Source organism: Ptychodera flava, chromosome 11 (assembly GCF_041260155.1).
Source record: "Ptychodera flava strain L36383 chromosome 11, AS_Pfla_20210202, whole genome shotgun sequence".
In the NCBI taxonomy this organism is placed as follows: domain Eukaryota; kingdom Metazoa; phylum Hemichordata; class Enteropneusta; family Ptychoderidae; genus Ptychodera; species Ptychodera flava.
The window spans coordinates 41,864,944-41,886,345 of NC_091938.1; the positions used below are offsets into that span (position 1 = coordinate 41,864,944).

The window sequence follows — 21,402 nt, forward strand, 5'->3', positions numbered from 1 at the left end:
ACAATCCTTGATTTGCATCCATACAGATTTTAATGAGTGTCTGGAAAAAGTATCTTGCAGACTTTTCAATCATTAGCAATGATGCAAACAAAGCTATGATTTGTACATTTCAATTAATAAATGTACTGTATTTCTGTCTTTGCAGCAGTCATATTTCAACCTTTGAACAATGTGCCAGTGTAAAAAGAAAACCTCATAGAGCATGTATTGACTGCATTTTGTAGTTGTAGAAGACTGTTAGATAAGGGCATATTGGTTTTGTGGTTAATTTTTAAGTTTTTTTGAACCAGTTACTTCAAGTCTTACCTTCGGAATTTTGAGTGGACACAACACAAAGAATTTACTTGGTATGGCCTTATTACAATTCGATCACACCACATTTTGTCACCAAACACCCGCAATTACCGCACAATACCATGTACATCATGATTTCTCTGATAACATGGTGAGAGCAGTAACCATTCTCAACATTGGTATTCCATTTATACTGTGCAATCTTCCCTCTGACCATATGAAATCTAAAATTCATGTGAAATACTAGTATCTGCAATGATAACACAGACATAAGGGATACCAATGTTATTTATTTCAGAAACTAAATCAAGTATTGTAAGGGGCTGAAGATAATTAAAATAGGTGCATAAAAAAACATTGTATTTTAGGGGATTTCACTCCATTTTGATTACTGTGTGCAAATTTACATTGCCCATATGCTATGGATTAATATATGGATCTACTATGTATAAATCCATACTGACTATGTGCAATGGTTACGCCACAGAAACCATGCATGTGCATGATACTCAAGCACTGTTGAGATTTTGTTTGGAATGTTTCTTGATCAAACAACCTGTCAGCACTTTGAAATCCTAACAACAAAGTTCAACACTTTATCAGTTTTGGGAGTTCAAATAAATGTTTCCAAGTTAAATACAATGAGTTCATGCCCTGAGCATACAATTCTGCTGTGGCAATTATTTTACATTTTCAATGAAAACTATAAAGTTGTCTGCCAATGGCAATCACTGATATTACTTCAATTACCATTGTAAATCAAACCATCTGAGTTCAATTGGTGCTGAGGCAGTTAAAATCAAAATGATTTTGCCAAAATAAAACAAATTTTAAAAGAGGAATGTACTAGCTAGTGGTTCTCTATGGCAACTGAAATATCAGAGTTTGGATTCACATTTTAATCATCAGCTATAATGTCATAGACACCGCAGTAAATCTCTCTCAATTACATGTGATGTGTTCAATTCCTGGAACAAAAGCTTTAACATTTGAAGTATTCTCAATGATAATATGGCAATGCATTTGCCATTTCAGATTTGAAAGATATAATTTACACCAAATGATCAATGATTTTATATATATTGCGATGGAAATACTATAATTACATTTCAAAATTTTAAAATTCTCCTGAATATATAATAAGAGTAGATTAATAAGAGTCTGATTTTGTTGGTATGATTAAGGCACTGTGTTTTACTGGAAACGAATTTGTGAAATTCTGCATGCACTACCACCAATTGCCAGGAAAGTGACATTTTGGAATGGTGTGCGGTGACGATACTCAATCAGATGGCGCCCATTCACAGCCACTTTGTAGCTGTCCTGTTGACACAGAATGATTATTTCAAAGTTGGTACTTGGCTCAAAGGGGAAGTATGGAGCATTCCGTTCTTCTGCTCCCCACTTCTTATTCTGCATGGTGTTACACACAATGACTTTGTTTGGAAACCTTGCCGCAAAGTGAAATGCGATGTTTGTGTTTCCACCCACTTGATCACCAGGAGTAAGGTTTACATGGAATCTGAACAATGACAAAATAACATATATTAGCATTGTCATCATACGTACAAACTTTCTCATGAGATAAGTTGTTTACACCTTCTCAAAGATCAGACACGTACAGACTCACTGTAAAACTTCCTATGCAGTGTCGTATTCATAAATCTATGGTCTGCAAAGTCAAGATATACTTCACTAAAAATTATAAGTGACTTAGCTAACACTCATAATTTATCCAGTATATCACATATAACTCACATTCAGTGGATCATAGAAAAGCACAAAGATAAGAGCCAACATTCCATGCCATGTTTCACTTCCATAGTGTGATTTATAGTTTGTTAAACATTCCCCAGACATAATTTTTTTCATGTTTATGTAAATTAGCTGGTGCTCTGCATTTTTATGTATGATTATCACTTTATTATCATTTTTGTTCCATATTGCTCACCAAATCATTTCTCAATACACGGACTACTCCATGCTGATGCCACTTATTAACAGACTTACATTCATCTTGTAAATACAATAAAAATAATACAAAAGGCACAAATATGAAATAATGATCAAAAAATAACCCTGAGTCTTTACAATTCCTGAAATTGTGAGTTCAACATTTGATGTATAACTTTGTGAAACTGCAAACATCCATCAAGGTCATCTGGTGGTTTGATAATGATATACCAAGATACAAGTATCACATTCAGAGACTGAATAGTGTCATGTAACATTCCAAGTATCACATTCTGTGACTGAATGGTGTCATGTAACATTCCAAGTATCACATTCTGTGACTGAATGGTGTCATGTAACATTCCTGCTGAGTGAAACTATAATGATACATGATAAGGACCAAGGCAATCTGATATTACAAATGTTTTTGATAAAAAAAATGATTTATCAGCTTTCATAAAGGCTGATTGAAACCATTTACTACATTTAGATGGAAACATTCTGATTTCCTGCTAAAAAAGAATACTAGCTGAGAGGCCAAACAGATCTATCACACAATTTTCACAAAACACTGTCACTGATTCTTTATGCTCACTTTTCATTTGAAAAAATACAATCATGCATCTGTAATATTTACCATGTGAGTATCAAGCAAATTTAGTCTTTTACAATTTAGCATCTTTATCAGCATATTTATAGCTGAGTCTGTTGATTCACTAATTTAATATTATGCTATTGTGTGACATGAACAGCATGGCTATCATCTACTGCTTCACTTTACTACACCATAAAAGTTGTCATTCATAAATTTCCAATTGCAACACAACTTATGATTTGGTACTCCACGTTGCCTGATGTGGTACCACATTATATATTACCCTCCCTTGAGATAATTACAAGTCTGTGACAGGCTTCACAGGAAAGACTGCTACTGCACCTTGATGTGCCAACAAACTTCAACCAATCTGTATTATTTCTGTATTATTTTTTTGCATTAATGAAGTATGATTGAAAATTCATCTCACCTGTCAGGTTGAGGAATAATAGATCCAGTGAGGAATATCATCCTGCCAGGATACATACCACCAGGGATACTCACAGAATAAGGTAATGTCTGATTTCAAATGAAAAATAAAAGTTGTTGTTAATATAATGAGATTGTTTCGATAGTTTACAGTACATTTTGGGTAGTAGCATAGTGTTTAAATTGAATTAATTGTACTTGGTATAATTGTTGGGAATGCTGCTCTGTTCCCATACTATCAGCCTCACCGGGATGGATCAACACTAAGGGCAGTTGTCTGACCTTTGCTCTAGGTCATCACTGACACTGAAGGAGCCTTTTCACAAATTTTGTGGCACAAGTCATGCATTAATAATTCACTGTGCAGAACAAGCATCGGCTTTTATTGCATGTTTAATAGTTCTGTTTGCTCTGTTTGTTCTTTTGCCATCTTGCAATAAAACTTTTTTAATAGTTTATGACAATGCGGCTGTGGCATGTTCACAATTCATAGCTACAGCAATTCAAAGCCTGTACGTGTACCTGTCCATGGTTTGATTGCTATTAACCTTTGGAACAAAGGACTAAACTTTAATATTGATTGATGTAAAGACCATGCACTGCTAAAGAGATTCTGGCTTTAAAATGGGTACTTTGGTCATCGTAAAGTCAAGAGCTACAGATAGTAATCAGGGTTTTAACACTCATTTCTTATGAATATCTGTGCAGCATTGTTTGCCAGTCAACACTGACATCACAGAGTGGCAGTGTTAAAGTAAACGACAAGTATACTATCCAAATATTCACACTTCATTGTTACCAAGTTATGTACCAACACTCTGACATTGTCATTGAATTGTAAAACTAAAAACATTCAAGTATCTATGACAGTGTTAGAGAATAAAACATCATAGTACGGTATCATTCAGACAAATACTTGTTCAAATAATGTTGCATTCCATATCATACTCTGTAATGCATTGTTTGTGGAGTGCAGTTCTGCACTTCTAGTTGTTCAGGTCTAATGCACGAGTATAAATGTGGATCAAAGTAAGATTTTCATTGCCCCAATTTTTGCAAAATCAAACCAATCACACAAAACTCTATATACCCAAGATTTAAAAATTAAAGGGAGACCTAAATGGCCAAACTTCATAAAATAGCAATCACCTACAAAACTGTGCATTCAGAGTCAATGCATCTGAGTCTATTTTCTAAAATTCATTTAATTTGCAAATAAACATGCCAAACAATGAATCTTTCAATATAAATTTGATGAACCTATAATAACAGTCAAATCAAATACAGATATTACATTAAATCAAGTTAAGGGACGGAAATCCATTAACATTCTCATCAACATAAGCATATTCAGCTTGGATTCTAAGAAGCCATGTAAGGCTAGCTTTTGAATATTTGTGATATGGAAATTTAACATGATTTCAAGAAAATTCTAACCACATGACGCAAGAAAGCTTCGAATGACAAAGATCTGACCAGTAGTTCTCAAGACATGGATTTTTAAGCTATAAAATTTCCAGGGTTTTTTATAAGCCTGCACTAACTGATTCCCCAGCTCCTGGGCTATCACAATAAAAATAGGGCCCATGTCTAATGTACAACACACTTATAATCATTTACACAATGGATCACCAAGTTGTAGTTTGAAAAACAAAATATTCATTTCATCAAAAAGAAACCCTTGGCAGTATCTTGCCACAACAGTCATAACTTTGACAATGGGCTTTGGTGGCATCAGGTTTTGATAAAAGAAATATGTTGTAAAACACACATACAACTGAATCAATCTATGGAAACTGACACAGAGTTGAATGTCACCTATTAAGCTTATTAACCCTTTTCCTGCCAGACAGTATCACTTCCCCATCAGCCAAGTCAGTAAAAAGCGGTATTGAGCCAAAACACAATGTATTTTCACTCAATTGGCTTGGTCTGTTATAGCATCTTTAGTCCAAAAAAAAACAAGTTTATAGTATTTACTTTTCCAACAGCCTTCAAATATACAGTATTATGTTAAAATGCACCATATGGAATATGTTGTGTTTCATTAATTTTAACCATCTTGACCTGGTGGTGAAATATGGACTTGGCAGGAAAAGGGTTAAATCTATTCATTCAAGCTACAGTACTTTATATCTCTTCATTTTAGAAAATATACAAAAATGCTGTCATCTGTGTAGTGTTTTCTACACTGTATTGCTACTTTACAAGGTTTCACAGAAGATTTGAATATGCTTACTGGATTGGTAATGGTTCCAGGGACAGGCTGAGGAACAGAATGGGCTCCAGCCTGTGTAAAATGTGAAGAAATTAAAACAAAAAGTCAAAATGTTGTCACAGTAGATGATATATGTTAAGTTGCATGGCACATTACAATCAGAACTGAGGGCAAGTAGACAAAGAGTGTCATGGTACTGGAAATTTGACAATGGTAAACAGCACCTGAGACATTACATAGATTTACTCTGTAATTTTTACTGAAACATTGCAGTAGGAACAGTATGAATTACATTTTATATTTTCACGTGGTGATTATTCATTGGCTTGAATAGTAGCAAAAATGTTCATGCTTATCAAGTCATTACCATGGTTTTATTTCAGTATATTTATTTATACACTAACCGACTGGAATCTGAAATGCCAGGGAAACCCCTAGAAACCAGTCCTCTTTTTCCGTGAATTTGATGCAAAGCAGTTGTTTTTATATTGGCAGTAGCATAAGGTAACCGGTATTTACGATATTAGCTTCTTTTAAATGAATTTCAGACGAATTTGCCTTTTCTGCAAAGGTACAGATTTATCATAAGTGACTGACCTGGTGAATATGTAATGATGGTTTCAATGAATATTCAATATTTTTCTATTTTGCATATTGTTACTACGGTTACATGACAAGGTGGTTGCAATGTTTTCCCTATTGAATACATATCATTCATATTGGGGGTTGATGCACTAGAAATGGAATTGATTAGTTGGGGGAGGGGTAAGACAAAAATTCATAAGTTGGGGGACAAGTAAGACCAAAAGTTATTAGTTGGGGGACAAGTAAGACCAAAATTTATTAGTTGGGGACGGGTAAGAACAAAATTAATTAGTTGGGGAGGGGTAAGACCAATATTCATAAGTTGGGGACAAGTAAGACCAAAAGTTATTAGTTGGGGGACAAGTAAGACCAAAATTTATTAGTTGGGGACGGGTAAGAACAAAATTAATTAGTTGGGGAGGGGTAAGACCAATATTCATTAGTTGGGGACAAGTAAGACCAAAATCTATTAGTTGGGGGACGGGTAAGACCAAAATTCATTGATTGGGGAGGGGTAAGACCAATATTTATTAGTAGAGGGACAAGTAAGACCAAAATTTATTACTAGTTGGGGGACGGGTATAAAGACAAAAATTTTATTAGTTGGGGAGGGGTAAGACCAAAATTGTATTAGTTGGGGGACAGGTAAGAACAAAATTCATTAGTTGGGGAGGGGTAAGACCAAAATTCATTAGTTAGGGGACAAGTAAGACCAAAATTTATTAGTTGGGGGACGGGTAAGACCAAAATTCATTGATTGGGGAGGGGTAAGACCAATATTCATAAGTTGGTGGACAAGTAAGACCAAAATTCATTAGTTGGGGGATGGGTAAGACAAAAATTTTATTAGTTGGGGATGGGTAAGACCAAAATTCATTAGTTGGGGGACCAGTGAGACAAAAATTTTATTAGTTGTGGAGGGGTAAGACCAATATTTATTAGTTGGGGATGGGTAAGACAAAAATTGTATTAGTTGGGGAGGGGTAAGACCAAAAGTCATTAGTTGGGGAGGGGTAAGACCAAAATTTTACTAGTTGGGGAGGGGTAAGACCAAAATCCATTAGTTTGGGGACGGGTAAGACAAAGATTTTATTAGTTGGGGAGGGATAAGACCAATATTTATTAGTTGGGGGACAAGTAAGACCAAAATTCATTAGTTGAGGGACGGGTAAGACAAACATTTTACTAGTTGGGGAGGGGTAAGACCAAAATTCATTATTTGGGGGATGGGTAAGACCAAAATTCATTAGTTGGGGAGGGGTAAGACAAAAATTTTATTAGTTAGGGAGGGGTAAAACCAATGTTTATTAGGTGGGGGACAAGTAAAACCATAATTCATTAGTTAAAAATTAAACAAGTAAAATTCAGACCATGAAACAATAACAAATATGATTTTAAAGCAGAATTGAAGAGAGAAAGTTGACATATGAGAAATAATGACAATACGAACAAGAGACACTATTTGTGTGCAGTTTTCAACGTGTGGACTCAATGTGATTATATGGAAACAGCACATACCGGTACTATCTCCATATTCATTTCAAATCAGTGTAACATTTTGTTGTGTCTGTACATTGCATATCATACTTGCCTTGAAGTTTTTGATACACTAGCACCAATTATTACTTTCAACTTTGTCAACTTAGATATCACCTAGTAAGAATTTATTGAGAATTATTGTAAAATGACCTCAGTAAAATGACCTCTGTCAGTTAAATGATATCAACTTTTTTTAAAGCTTGCATCAATGTAGGCAATGTTTTGCCTTAGTTTCTTTCTCTTACCGTTTGTTCCTCTGGTAAGTTGATAGATTTTATGGTGACATCACCATAAATATGCAATGTGTCAATCTTCTTCAGTGGCTTCATACGATGTTTGTATTCAACGAAGTGTTTACCATTGACAGCAATCTGTATAAAGTTTTGAAAATGATAAAATATTTAAAATAAGACAGTAAAATTACATGTTGGTAACCTATCTGACATTTTAAAACTTGTGATTTCATCAAAAGTAACATTGCATTTTACTCTCATGCACAAAACCAGAAATTTTGAAAATCAAACTTCAGTTAAGGTAGAATACGCATCAGGGACAGATATTCCAACTTCCAAACTTTTACATTTCTTTCCTGATCTACCACTTGTGGCAGTTCACTTTAAAGCTCCAGGTGTGAAAAACATTTTCACCACCTTAATTTTTCGAAAATCGAATGTTTCTCCATAAAGTTAACAACAGGATGGTAGCCATTTTTAAATCAAAATATCTGTAAATCTTGGGTAACTTGTTTTGCTCATACCAAAATTTACATGGTGACCCCTAATTTTCTTCTTGATTTTGAAGAGAATGGTTGAAAGATTGCTTTAGGAAAGTTTGAGTAAAAGTTTAAGTCTTTCACTTTCAAGGCACATGCTACCTTAAATAAATCTCCCTTCAGTTCAATGTTGAAGTATTCTATGCATCATTGCTAAAGTTCAAAGAAAGAATGTCCTTCTTTCTTACCTTGTAGTTTTCTTTCTCAGCTAATATTAATAATTCAAAATTTTCACCAGCTTTGAATGGGAAACATGTCACCGCACGTTCTTCTGTCTGCCACTTTTCATTTTCCAAAGTATTACGAACTATAACACCTTCTTTCATTCTGACAGCCAGATGAAATGCAACATCAGCCCTGGGCTTGGTACTGGCCCCTACCTGCAGATTAAAATGGAATCTGAAAAGGAAAGTACCATGTTTAATAATTTGTGATAATGATTGGCAAATGAATGATTGACAGGTGACTGATACATTTGTTAAGTCAGGCAGAAGAAAATAAATACAGACAAATTAATGACAAAGTTAATGATACCGTAAAATCTCAAAAGACGTAATTTTTTGTGACATTTAGGCCTACAGCCCAGGATGACGGTGAGTTTTACATGCCTGTTGTAAAACGGTATACATCGAAACAATATGAAGCCCTACACTCTCGGCCCCTGAAAGTATACACAACGGATCGTGCAACTCGACAAAACTGTTATGATAAGGCCACTCTGTTTTATAAAACGTACACTTGTTATCACGTCGATATATTGTGGTAACAGTCGGCCTTGTGAACTTTGGTTAAAGACCAACGAGCAAGCAAGATGTTCTAACTTGATTGTCGACTGCAAGTAGCACAATTGGGCTGTCGTGTAACATCTAGTCCTTGTATCGGGCGTACTTCAAAACCATAGAGGTAAAAAAAAATACCTCCATGTTTAAAACCAAATATGTTTAGTCAACAGCACTGTTCTCGTAGTAAGTTTTTGTTTTAAACTCTTCTATGAACCGCTTATGTTTTGTACGCTTCAATGGAAAATCAAAGAAAAGAAAACAGAGTCAATTTGATAAAATGAAGGGCTGTATTATGAACATTTGTATACATGTGTAATTCCGAACACTTAAAGTGTGGAACTAGTGTGATACTGGGTGTTGTTGTCATAATACACAGATATGCTAACATTACCAGGGTTGCACTCACTAGACGAGTATTATTACAATATTATTGCACCAAAATAAATCCATTCCATTGCTAGAATCTGCATGCACGGACATATGCTGATCTGAATCAGCTGCACCGTGCTATGCACATCAATCGGAGGGATTAGACTCTTCATAAATGTAAAAAGTCGCAAGACAAAAAATTACTATGTTGCGACATTGTCAACCCCCCTCCCCCGGTCTGGCGGACCATAGAGATCGAATTCCCAACTACCAGGACACGAAGTGCGATCAATATCCCCTGTTGCCCCGCACTCCCACGGTGGAAAACATTGAAAGGTGCATGACATTCAAGTCTGAATCACATAATTCAGAGTCAGTCATCATCTGCATATGTTACAGGTCTTGACGGAGAAATTTTCATCACTTATTCCAAATTTCAGTCGGTCATCAGGACCGACATATTGCTATAAACTTTCGGCCCGACGAGAAATCTGTCGGTCTTGGACCGTCGGACCGACGTTCATTTCGCACACTGCCTGTGGGAGGTGTAAATACTTAGGCAAAAGGTTATTTGAAAATCTGTGAGTTTCTTGCTATGGTACTTCCGAGGAAAAAAAACCAGTCTGGTTTAACATCTCACAACAATTACATTAGGATCAATGTATATTGACACAAAATACAAGTAGTCAACGCTTTCCTACCATTTCTACAATCTGTATCGATACAGTGTATCCTTCCCTGACTTGGGAATTTAATCAACTTCTAAATATTTAATCTCCTCAATGTTGCACACGTGGCTTAACATTTCTAACATTCTTTGAGGCATTTTAATGTTTTCAGGCATTTGATACTTTCAATATAGTCAGATCATTGTAAAAGACCAAGTTATGTAGGTCATTTCCCCCACACTCATCATGACCTGAGTTCAATTAGTCTAGAACATTCTCAAGGTCACTGCCCTTGATGACCTCACAACCTTGAATTCAATTAGTCATGTTTGGAATGTTCTGGAAAGTTGATTAGTTGTGTAAGGGAGATAATTTTAGAACAGTAATTAGCATGTCAATAAAAGTTCTAGATTGTTCTTATATGCCTTTATAAAAGGGACGTGCACAGCTTCCAGTCAGACTTTTGGGATCGTGTCTCTTGTGTGTTACTAAACTCCAGCAGTAGTCATTCTCTAGACTTTTCAAGACCTTCACTGCCAACGCTGGATTTATACTGTGGACTTTGTGCAGCTTCAAGCCTGCAAGGACTGTTCATTCATCCAACTGACTGTTACAACTCTGAGACTGGAGCTTTGCCGTCCCAGCTGAGATAAGTAGTCTGTACACTTTTAAAGCTTGTACTCTATCCCTGACTTAGCAATTAGTTTTATTTTCGTAATAAATTTTGTTTAAACGTTAACTGCTGAGTTCACCCTTTTGTTCGTTTTCTCTGCACGTAACAAATTGGGGCTCGTCCGGGATACGAATATTTGAGCCGTTTGACAACATTTTGCCTACCTTTTCAAAACTGCTTTACACTGTGAACTCAGCGAAATTTAATCATGGCGGAATTCAAGCCAGACGAATTTATGGAGGACCTTGATCAGGACACATTTAATTCCCTCAGAAAAGACAACCTCATAGCACTGGCAAATTTCCTTAATGTAGAAGTCAAAAGATCTATGCGCAAGCGAGAGATACAGTTCAAGATTGCAAAACATTAGTTAATTCAGGCCATTTTGGGGAGTCTGCCCTAAAAGATTATGAACCTGAGTCTTCCTTTGAACTCAGAAAATTAGAGTTAGAAATACAGGCAGATTTGGCACGTGAAAAGTTAGCAATGGAAGAAAGACAGAAAGAAAAAGAATTACAAATGAAAGAAAAAGAATTACAAATGAAAGAAAAAGAAAGGCAGGAAAGATTAGAAATGGAAGAAAGACAGAGAGAAAAAGAATTGCGATTAGAAGAACAACGATTGCAGGTAGAAATAAAACGTTTAGAGCTTGGACAGTCAGGAAAATTCTTCCCTTCAGACAAGTTTGACATCACTAAGCATTTCAGGTTAGTTCCCCTTTCCAAGAAAAGGATGTTGATAAATATTTCCTTCATTTTGAGAAAATTGCTCAGAGTCTGAATTGGCCTAAGGAGTCCTGGTCTATGCTTTTGCAGAGTGCTTTGGTGGGTAAAGCCAGAGAAATTTACATTCAGTTGTCAGTAGAGCAGGCTTCAAATTATGATTCTGTGAAGGAATTAATTCTCAAGGGCTATGAGTTGGTGCCTGAAGCTTACCGTCAGAAATTTAGGGATTGTGAGAAGGTGAAGGATCAAACTTATGTTGAATTTGCTCGAACAAAAGAACAACTGTTTGATCGTTGGTGTTCTTCTGAAAAGGTCAGTCAGAATTATGACAAATTACGACAGCTCGTTTTGATTGAGGAATTTAAAAGGTGCATTCGGAGTGACATCAAGACGTTTATCAATGAACAAAAGGCAGATACATTGGAGGTTGCTGCACGTTTGGCCGATGATTATTCATTGACCCACAAATCTTCATTTCTCAGCAAACCATCCCAGTCCTTTTCCTACAGAAACAATGCAGGTAAATTTAACTCCTCCTTTTCATCCAAGAATTCTCAAAGGAAAGTAGGAAATCAAATGACAACAGTTCACAAAATTTAAGTAACACTCACACATCATCAGATCCCAAGTCTCAATCTCCTTCTGACAAACAGTTCGGTACACTTTCTTGTAATTATTGTAAGAAAGACGGCCATTTAATGTCAGAGTGTTTCAAATTGAAAAGAAAACGTGAAGGTCAAAGTGGTCAAAGTGGATCTAAGCCCACCGGCTTTATTTCTTCATCAACTCAATTAGAGTCTAATAATGTGTGTAACACATTTTCTGAGGTTAAACCCCTCTCATCCCCAATTAATGAGGTCAAGGTCAATTCTTCTCAAGATAGCATTATGGGTATTTTCGAGCCATTTATTCATGATGGTTTTATATCACTTTCTAGTGATTTCTCTTCCGCTACCCCTGTCAAAATTTAAGAGATACCGGGGCTTCCCAGTCTCTTTTGTTGGCAGATACCCTGCCGTTTTCTGAAAGTCATTTTCAGGTTCTAAAGTTCTTATTAAGGGGGTAGATTGCAATGACTTTATTCCTGTTCCTCTCCATAATGTCTATTGTCTTCGGACTTTGTTTCTGGACCTGTGACTTTAGGTATTAGGCCTTTTTTGCCTTTTGAAGGGATTCACCTTCTTCTTGGAAACGACCTTGCTGGGGACAAGGTCATTACTAATCCACTTGTGACTGATAATCCTAGTTTAGATCAAAATCAGAGCCAATAGAGGAAGACATTCCCGGCCTTTTCCCATCATGTGCCATTACTCGAGCCATGTCAAAGAAAACTTCGAGAATCAAAATACTCTCAAAAATAATGTCACAGATGTTGACTTAAATGACACCTTTCTCAGTCAGGTGTTTGACACGGATCATTCCGTTATCCCTCGTGGATTTGAAACTTCCAGTAAAACTGCTGACCAAAGTCAGACATTTTCTAGATCAAATCTCATTGCAGAACAACACAAAGACCCAGATATTTTGTCTTTGTTTGACAGGGTTGATGATGAAGGTAAAACTTCAGATAGCTCTGTTTCCTATTATACAAAATCTGGTATTCTCATGCGTAAATGGAGACCTCCAGATGTTTGGTTGATGACGATTGGGCTATAAAACATCAAATTGTGGTTCCAAAGCCCTACCATGCTGATATATTGCGCCTGGCCCATGAAACCCCCTGGGCTGGTCACTTAGGAGTCAGGAAAACTTATCATAAAATTCTCAGTCACTTTTATTGGCCTAATCTCAGGCAGGATGTAGCACATTTCTGTAAAACTTGTCACACATGTCAAATGGTAGGAAAGCCAAATCAGACCATTCCAAAGGCCCCTTTACAGCCAATTCCTGCATTTCAAGAACCATTTAGTAGGATACTAATAGACTGTGTTGGGCCCCTACCAAAAACAAGATCAGGAAATGAGTACATGCTGACAATAATGTGTACATCAACTCGGTTCCCAGAAGCCATACCACTGAGAAATATAAAGACAAAGACTATAGTGAAAGCTTTAGTCAAATTTTTCACTTTATCTGGCCTCCCTAAATGTGTCCAGTCCAATCAAGGCTCCAACTTTATGTCTGGAATTTTTCAACAAGTAATGGATCAGCTAGGCATTAAACAGTATAGGTCATCCGCCTATCATCCAGAAAGTCAGGGTGCTCTTGAGCGATTTCATCAAACTTTGAAAAACATGATTAGGACCTACTGTTTTGACACAGAGAAGCAGTGGATGAAGGAATTCATTTTTGCTCTTTGCTGTTAGAGAGTCAATTCAAGAGTCTCTTGGTTTTAGCCCATTTGAGCTTGTATTTGGACATACAGTCCGTGGCCCACTTAAGCTCGTTAAAGAGAAATTCCTATCAGACAATGATGATTGTCTGAATATTTTGCAATATGTGTCAGATTTTCGTACAAAACTCTCTAAAGCATGTGAATTAGCCAGAGAAAATCTTGAGTCATCTCAGCAGTCAATGAAAACCAAATATGATAAAAGCACCTCAAAACGGAAGTTTGAACCCGGTCAAAAGGTTCTTGTTCTACTTCCAATTCCTGGAAAACCACTCCATGCTCGTTACTTTGGGCCATATCTAATTGATAAGAAATTGAGTGATTTAATTACATCATAATAACACCTGACAGGCGAAAACAAAAAAAGCTATGTCACATAAATATGCTTAAGCCATATTTGGATAGGGATAATCCTACTATAACTCAGCCTGTCAGTGCAGTCAGTTCAAGCCATTATGAAGATAGTGATACTGAAACTGACTTGAGTGAAAATACTCTAAACTCAAAGCTGGGCTCGGTCAAGCTTCAGAACTCAGAAATCCTGGAGAAGCTGGAGTCTACAAAGTTGGCACACCTCCAGCCAGAACAACAACAACAGGTGAAAGAACTGCTCCACGAATATAAACACCTGTTTCAAGATGTTCCAACGAGGACGAACGTCATCTACCACGACGTTGATGTTGGGGACAGTAAGCCTGTAAAACAACATCCATACAGACTGAATCCAACAAAAGCGAAATATCTCCAGGAAGAAGTCAAATACCTGCTGGACAATGACTTTATTGAACCCAGTAAAAGTAACTGGAGTTCGCCGTGCATACTTGTTCCCAAATCAGATCACAGTTATCATATGTGCACGGACTTTGGGAAGGTCAACACTTTAACAAAGACAGACACTTTCCCAATACCGAGGATTGATGACTGCGTCGACCGAGTGGAAAAGCCAAGTACGTGACGAAATTTGACCTACTGAAGGGATTTTGGCAAGTCCCTCTGACGGATCGTGCTCGTGAAATATCCGCCTTTGTTACACCAGACGGATTGTTCCAGTACAAGGTGATGCCATTTGGAATGAAGAACTCTCGGCAACGTTCCAACGGATGATCAACGACGTCATATCCGGGCTAGACGGGTGTGCAGCTTACGTTGACGACGTCGTCCTGTATAGTGACACCTGGGAGGAACACATCAAGCTCATGCGGAAGTTCTTTGAGAGACTGAGCAAAGCAATGTTGACTGTCAACCTTGCCAAATCTGAGTTTGGTTGGGCAAGGGTAACTTACCTCGGACATACTGTAGGACAGGGTGAGGTAAAACCTGTTGATGCTAAAATCAGTGCCATTTCAAGTTTTCCCATACCAAACTGCAAACGACAACTGATGCGCTTTCTCGGTATGGCTGGTTACTACAGAAAATTCTGTCCAAATTTCTCCACAATTACTGAGCCTTTGACTAACTTACTTAAAAAGAAAGTAAAGTTTGTTTGGTCAGAGCAATGCCAACAGGCATTTGATACACTTAAAGCCATACTGCAAAGTGCTCCAGTGTTGTCTGCACCAGATTTCACTTTGCCATTCAAATTAGCTGTGGATGCTAGTGATACGGCTGCTGGTGCTGTTTTATTGCAAGAGGATAGTCATGGTATAGATCATCCTGTTTGCTATTTTTCACACAAATTTAACAAATCCCAGAGAAACTACTCTACAATCGAAAAAGAGTGTTTATCTTTGATATTAGCTTTACAGCATTTTGAAGTTTATGTTACTTCTTCAAATCAGCCAATAGTGGTTTATATTGATCACAACCCTCTTGTTTTTCTGCAGAAATTCAAAGGCAAAAATCAGAGATTGCTAAGATGGAGTTTAATGTTACAGGAGTTTAATCTTGACATTAGACATATCAAAGGCAGAGACAATTTAATTGCAGACTGTCTCTCTCGTATTTAGAACTTATTGTTGTTCACACTTTAAGATACATTTGTAAAAGAAAGATTTTTCATTGAAAAATTTTCTTTTTTGAAGAGGGGGTGTGTTATGTAGGTCATTTCCCCCACACTCATCATGACCTGAGTTCAATTAGTCTAGAACATTCTCAAGGTCACTGCCCTTGATGACCTCACAACCTTGAATTCAATTAGTCATGTTTGGAATGTTCTGGAAAGTTGATTAGTTGTGTAAGGGAGATAATTTTAGAACAGTAATTAGCATGTCAATAAAAGTTCTAGATTGTTCTTATATGCCTTTATAAAAGGGACGTGCACAGCTTCCAGTCAGACTTTTGGGATCGTGTCTCTTGTGTGTTACTAACTCCAGCAGTAGTCATTCTCTAGACTTTTCAAGACCTTCACTGCCAACGCTGGATTTATACTGTGGACTTTGTGCAGCTTCAAGCCTGCAAGGACTGTTCATTCATCCAACTGACTGTTACAACTCTGAGACTGGAGCTTTGCCGTCCAGCTGAGATAAGTAGTCTGTACACTTTTAAAGCTTGTACTCTATCCCTGACTTAGCAATTAGTTTTATTTTCGTAATAAATTTTGTTTAAACGTTAACTGCTGAGTTCACCCTTTTTGTTCGTTTTCTCTGCACGTAACAATTGTAAAAGACCAAGTTAATATGGACCACATTTCTACTCAATTTATTGAGATTTAATTCTACAACATGGATGACTTTCAAGGGATTGAAATAGAATTTTTGGTCAACCTGCACACTGTGCACATCACTTTTTTCATCCACATGCACCAGGCTTTAATAACTACACCAATGTACTGAGTTCAAGTTTATCCTCAAAATGCGTTAACTAGTCATTCTCATTATCCAATACCAGATCCTCTGTTAATGTAGTAGCTGATAGTATGTGGGGTACGTGCCACATTTCTACCAATCCTGTATCAGAACTTTCACAATGGAGATGATTCATCTGGTTTCTCTTATGCCAACTTGATCCGCAAATTGAGAAGGTCTGCTGTTTTGACATGTTTCTTCAAAATGTTGACAGTCAGAATGACAACAATGTCATGTGACTGACATAAATGAGCCCCCCGGCACTTTTGCATTCATTTTATAACCACTCATAATTGAGATTTTGTTTTACCTCTTGACAGGAGATCAAAAAGTAATGAAAAACTGATCATACAAAACAACAAAAACATGATAATTCAGAATATTCAGGTAAAGTAAAGATTATTAGCCCCCATCATTTTCAACCTGCATGGCGTGCACATGGCTTTGGGAATCCACCTGCACCAAGGTAAAATTGACATGCACAGTGCATGGTTCACCCAGCTATTTCAAAGAAGGCACAGTTTAGCAAATTGCTCTCAAGGTAGTAAGTATGCAACTCCAAAGAAAAAGACCTAAATTTTGCTTAAACTTTCCTCAATGAAACATTAAACTGTTCTGTTTGTGAATCAAGATAAAAATCATGGATCACTGTGCAAAGTTTGGTACTAAAGAAACAAAATTTTCAAATGAGCCCTGGCAAATGGTAGATTATCAAAGAGTTGTAAACTTTGAGTCTGAATATCTGACCCTGAGGTGCACTGTAGCTTAAAGACTGTGTAAGGTTATAGTTTATGGTACAATGAATGCTGTGTAGCTACATTTGAAGCTATTGAAAATTATGGAATCAAATATTGTTATGTCGGCAAAGTATTACTGAAGATATTTCTTCTGGTTACGGTTCTATGTAATGTTGAAATGTGTGTTAAATAAGAATTGTACCTGTCAGCATTTCTTGGAACAACTCCTTGTATAGATATCATTTTGCCAGGTCTCATCCCATTTCTGATTTGACCAATGTATGGTAAAGCCTAAAGGAAAAAAATGAGGTTATTAAGAACAGTTAAACTTAAATGAAATCTATATAGTCATATCAACAAAAACATTGTGCTTATGATAGTTGTAGATACAACTACTGATATCAGCTTGGGATAGAAAGAGTTGTTTCTGGTCAGCTTTTTCTTTAAGTACCCAGAATTCAATGCAACACCTTAAAGTTAAATGTTAACTATATGTTTGGAAAGCAGATGCATATCCTCAACCAATTTTTTGGAAAGACCCAACAAAGAGGGAAGTAGCATCAATGCATGACTGTATCACAGTACATAGATTGTGTCCATCAGGACAATTGGCTACGGAAATGTTTTAAGTCATCTGCACAAAGATGGGCAATCATCAACATATGATTTTACCATTCAAATAATGTTAACTGGTAACAGTAAAATGTCACTAGAGCAAATTAAAACCAAAATATCCCTTGCCAAACTGTGTAGTGATAAAAAGACCTAGGGTATATGGCCAAACATATCATCTCTTAATTAATTTTGTTTGGTTGAAAAGATATCTAACAAAACTATTCCACTTTTTTCAGGTAAATTCACTAAATATATATTCTACAGGTGTCTATAATGTTTGGATATGCCAGTAAAATCATAGAAATGGAGCCACATTGCCAAGTTGGTGTGTTTATAACAACTGCAAGTTAATAACTGCTGAGACATTCCAAGAAGAACGTATATGTCTTACTGGAAAGCACACTTATCTAGATGTCAATAGGTGTACCAATGCAAAGTAAAAGGACCACCAGTTTTTTCCCAACAATAATTTAAACAGAAAAATAAAATATCACAGCAATTTCCAAATGGTGAAACCATGTCATTAAAGGAGTTATCTAATTAGTAAAAGTGTTTATTTCATAAGGCCCAGTGATAAAATTGAATTTGAAATCGACAATTTTATAGATTAGAAAAGTATCAAATATTCACTTGGATTTAATTTGCTATAAACACTTATTGACAAAGGCTGCCAAAAATGTTACATCGTAAACAACAATAGATCTATAATTTTACTTGGAAATCAGTTAAATCCGATTGCTTATGTCTGAAACATAAAAATAGCGATAACAAGTCAAGGTGAAAATAAGTGATTTTACTGTAGACAAATCATATTGCTAGTTTGATACAATCTCTCTTATGTCAGAGTTTTAGTTTCATGGTGCTGTCTTCATTTTGTCCTGATATAGCAATTTCTTATTCATGATAGAGCATTTTAACTTTGACTGCCAATCTCCTTTGAAACTCTAAGCTAAATTTGTCTCCCAGATTAATTTACAGTAATTTACAGTGTTTGAGTTTTACACAGTTTTGGATGTACGACAAAATTATTCTGTAAATTTTGATGAGTTGTAGAAAACAGGGCCTAATAACCAATCTTATACAATACAGGGTAGTGTAACTGTAAATAAAGATAAAAATACCTCAAAAAATGAAACTCATAAATACAGCAAGTGTGGTAGATTTCATTTACAAAAAAAGGGAATGCAAACGAAGTCTATGTTCAGGATTGACATGTATACCTTTACTAGAGTGAAATGATTGTCATTCTGTGACAATACATGTAGAAACTAACACTGGCAGATAAAAAATAATGCATACAATAGGTAAAAGAGTCGACCCAAATGACACACCCAAATCCCTCTTTAAAATTTTATGAATATTAAACATTGCATGCACCATATTAAAGTAATCTTTCACCAAACATTTTCTGTCTATCATTTCATAGTACACTGCAATTAGAGATTAAATTATTTGCTAACTGTTCAAATTACCCGGATGTGTCCTGAATTCAGACAAGTCAAACATTCACCTAATCAAATGAAAATGAAAGATTTTTATTTGCTCAAACTTTGACTCGAAATCTGTAAAATTTCCCTCTCAATTAGTAAATTTTCCATTCCTTTAATGTTGCCTTTCAATATCTACCACAACTTCGGTGATGAAGACACCGGCTCTAGGCTGGGTAGTCTGCTGACTTTGCTTCTGGAGAAGTCCAATTACGATGAAATGTGGTTCCTGGAAGGCCGATCACGGGTGTGTGTATCTTTGGTTCCTGGAACAGTGGACAGCCGATCATGCGAGTGTATATCTGAAGTGAAAGTTACAGACTCGCACAGCCTGCTTACACATAGATATTTAAGAAGGAAGTTGGAAGATTTGCGGCATAAATTATGTTCAAAATCCTTACCGGGTTTATTATTGGTTTAGGTTTTTGCTGTTGTGGATATGCTGGTCCCTGGGGTGGGTAGGCTGGTCCCGATGGAGGATAGGCAGGCTGTTGTGGATAGGCGCCTTGCCCCCATCCATATCCAGGTGCAGCTGCCGGGTTGCCGTATCCGGGGTAAGCCATTGGAGAACCAAATTAACAGACTTTAGCTCAGGTAGATTGTTCTCGGAGGGTAAATTTGATTTGCTTTCAAGATGGTCTCGTAGACTTTTATTCCGCGTATTGCTCCACCGTGACCAACCGATAAGGAAGAAGGACGAGGCTTAAAAGGTCATCAAGGACACGGTTGAATGATTCAGCACTATCGTTCCGCCACAGCAAATGTAGACCCTGATTGTTATTATTGCCCTCGGCCATGTTATACACAGTAAGTAAAACGAAACACCATGACTTTCTTGAGATATGATAGTGTAAAGTTTGGCATAAAAATCAACGGTTTAGCCCTCGTAGAAAAACTGGTAAATAGCTGAATACAGTGGGCGTTCGCGAACTAATCTCATATTGACAATGTTATTCAGTCTGGTCACATGAACATTACACTTATGGGCGGTGAAGAGGTGGTCTGAGCACAGGAGAGAGTCACCGTCCAAACGAGCCGTAGGCATACCTAGTACCCAGACAGCTCGGTAACAGGAACAGCTCAGATGTTAACATTGGGTGACTTTCATTTCATTTGATTCTCCCTCTTCACCTGCCTCTTCCCGGGCTGTATCCGTGCGCCCTCACAGTTTATTTTGTCACACAACTTTTGTTTCTACAGTTTTAGGTCAAGTGCACGGGCTTCTGTACTCCGAATCAAAAGGGGGGAAAACTCTTAATTTCTGTTATTCCTTTTGAATAACATTTTTGAGAATAATTAGCTTGACTTTGTGATCTGTGTGCCGTGTGAACTGACTTAGTTTTAATTTGAGTTTCACGGATGCATTTCTTTGATTTGACTGGCTGAGAGGTAGTTCATGTAGTTTGTGTGACAGTAACTGAGCGTTGAACTGTCTGATTTCCAGGGCACAGGGCTATGGAAGATTAATTGAATTCTTACTTGCCTAAGGAGAGGGAACAATTTTTTCTCATACATAAGAGCGAAAAAAGCAACCAAAGCTCTTCAGGAAAACACAAACAATGTTGACTAAACTAGTCCTGTTTTTCTTATCTTGTATAATCTTATAAAAGCTGCTGCACATTGATAGATTTCCTTCAAAGTGTACATGTAATCAGCTGTGCACAAAAAAACTCTAGACAGATATAACCAGAACAAATTTTGTGGATATTTAATATTCATGATATGATATCGTCAAGTCAGCACTTTGAAGAACACCTTTGCAGCAACATTTCATTTTCACAATGAATTCTTCAGTTAAATTTTGCAGTTTACTAATTTGTATCATGTATTGAATTTTTTCAATAAT

General features: G+C 36.6%; 1 protein-coding gene across 1 annotated transcript; it reads right to left on the bottom strand.

Annotated features, from left to right (window-relative positions):
- Positions 1-564: 564 nt before the first annotated feature.
- LOC139144556 (galectin-8-like) lies at positions 565-20,605 on the bottom strand. Its single transcript, XM_070715265.1, has 7 exons — positions 19,958-20,605; positions 17,657-17,745; positions 8,574-8,784; positions 7,859-7,984; positions 5,511-5,561; positions 3,273-3,361; positions 565-1,816 (listed from the first exon to the last, which is right to left on the bottom strand). Exons 1-7 carry the CDS (start codon positions 20,117-20,119, stop codon positions 1,489-1,491), a joined length of 1,056 nt encoding a protein of 351 aa, XP_070571366.1. The 5' UTR covers positions 20,120-20,605; the 3' UTR covers positions 565-1,488.
- Between the last annotated feature and the right edge of the window lie 797 nt (positions 20,606-21,402).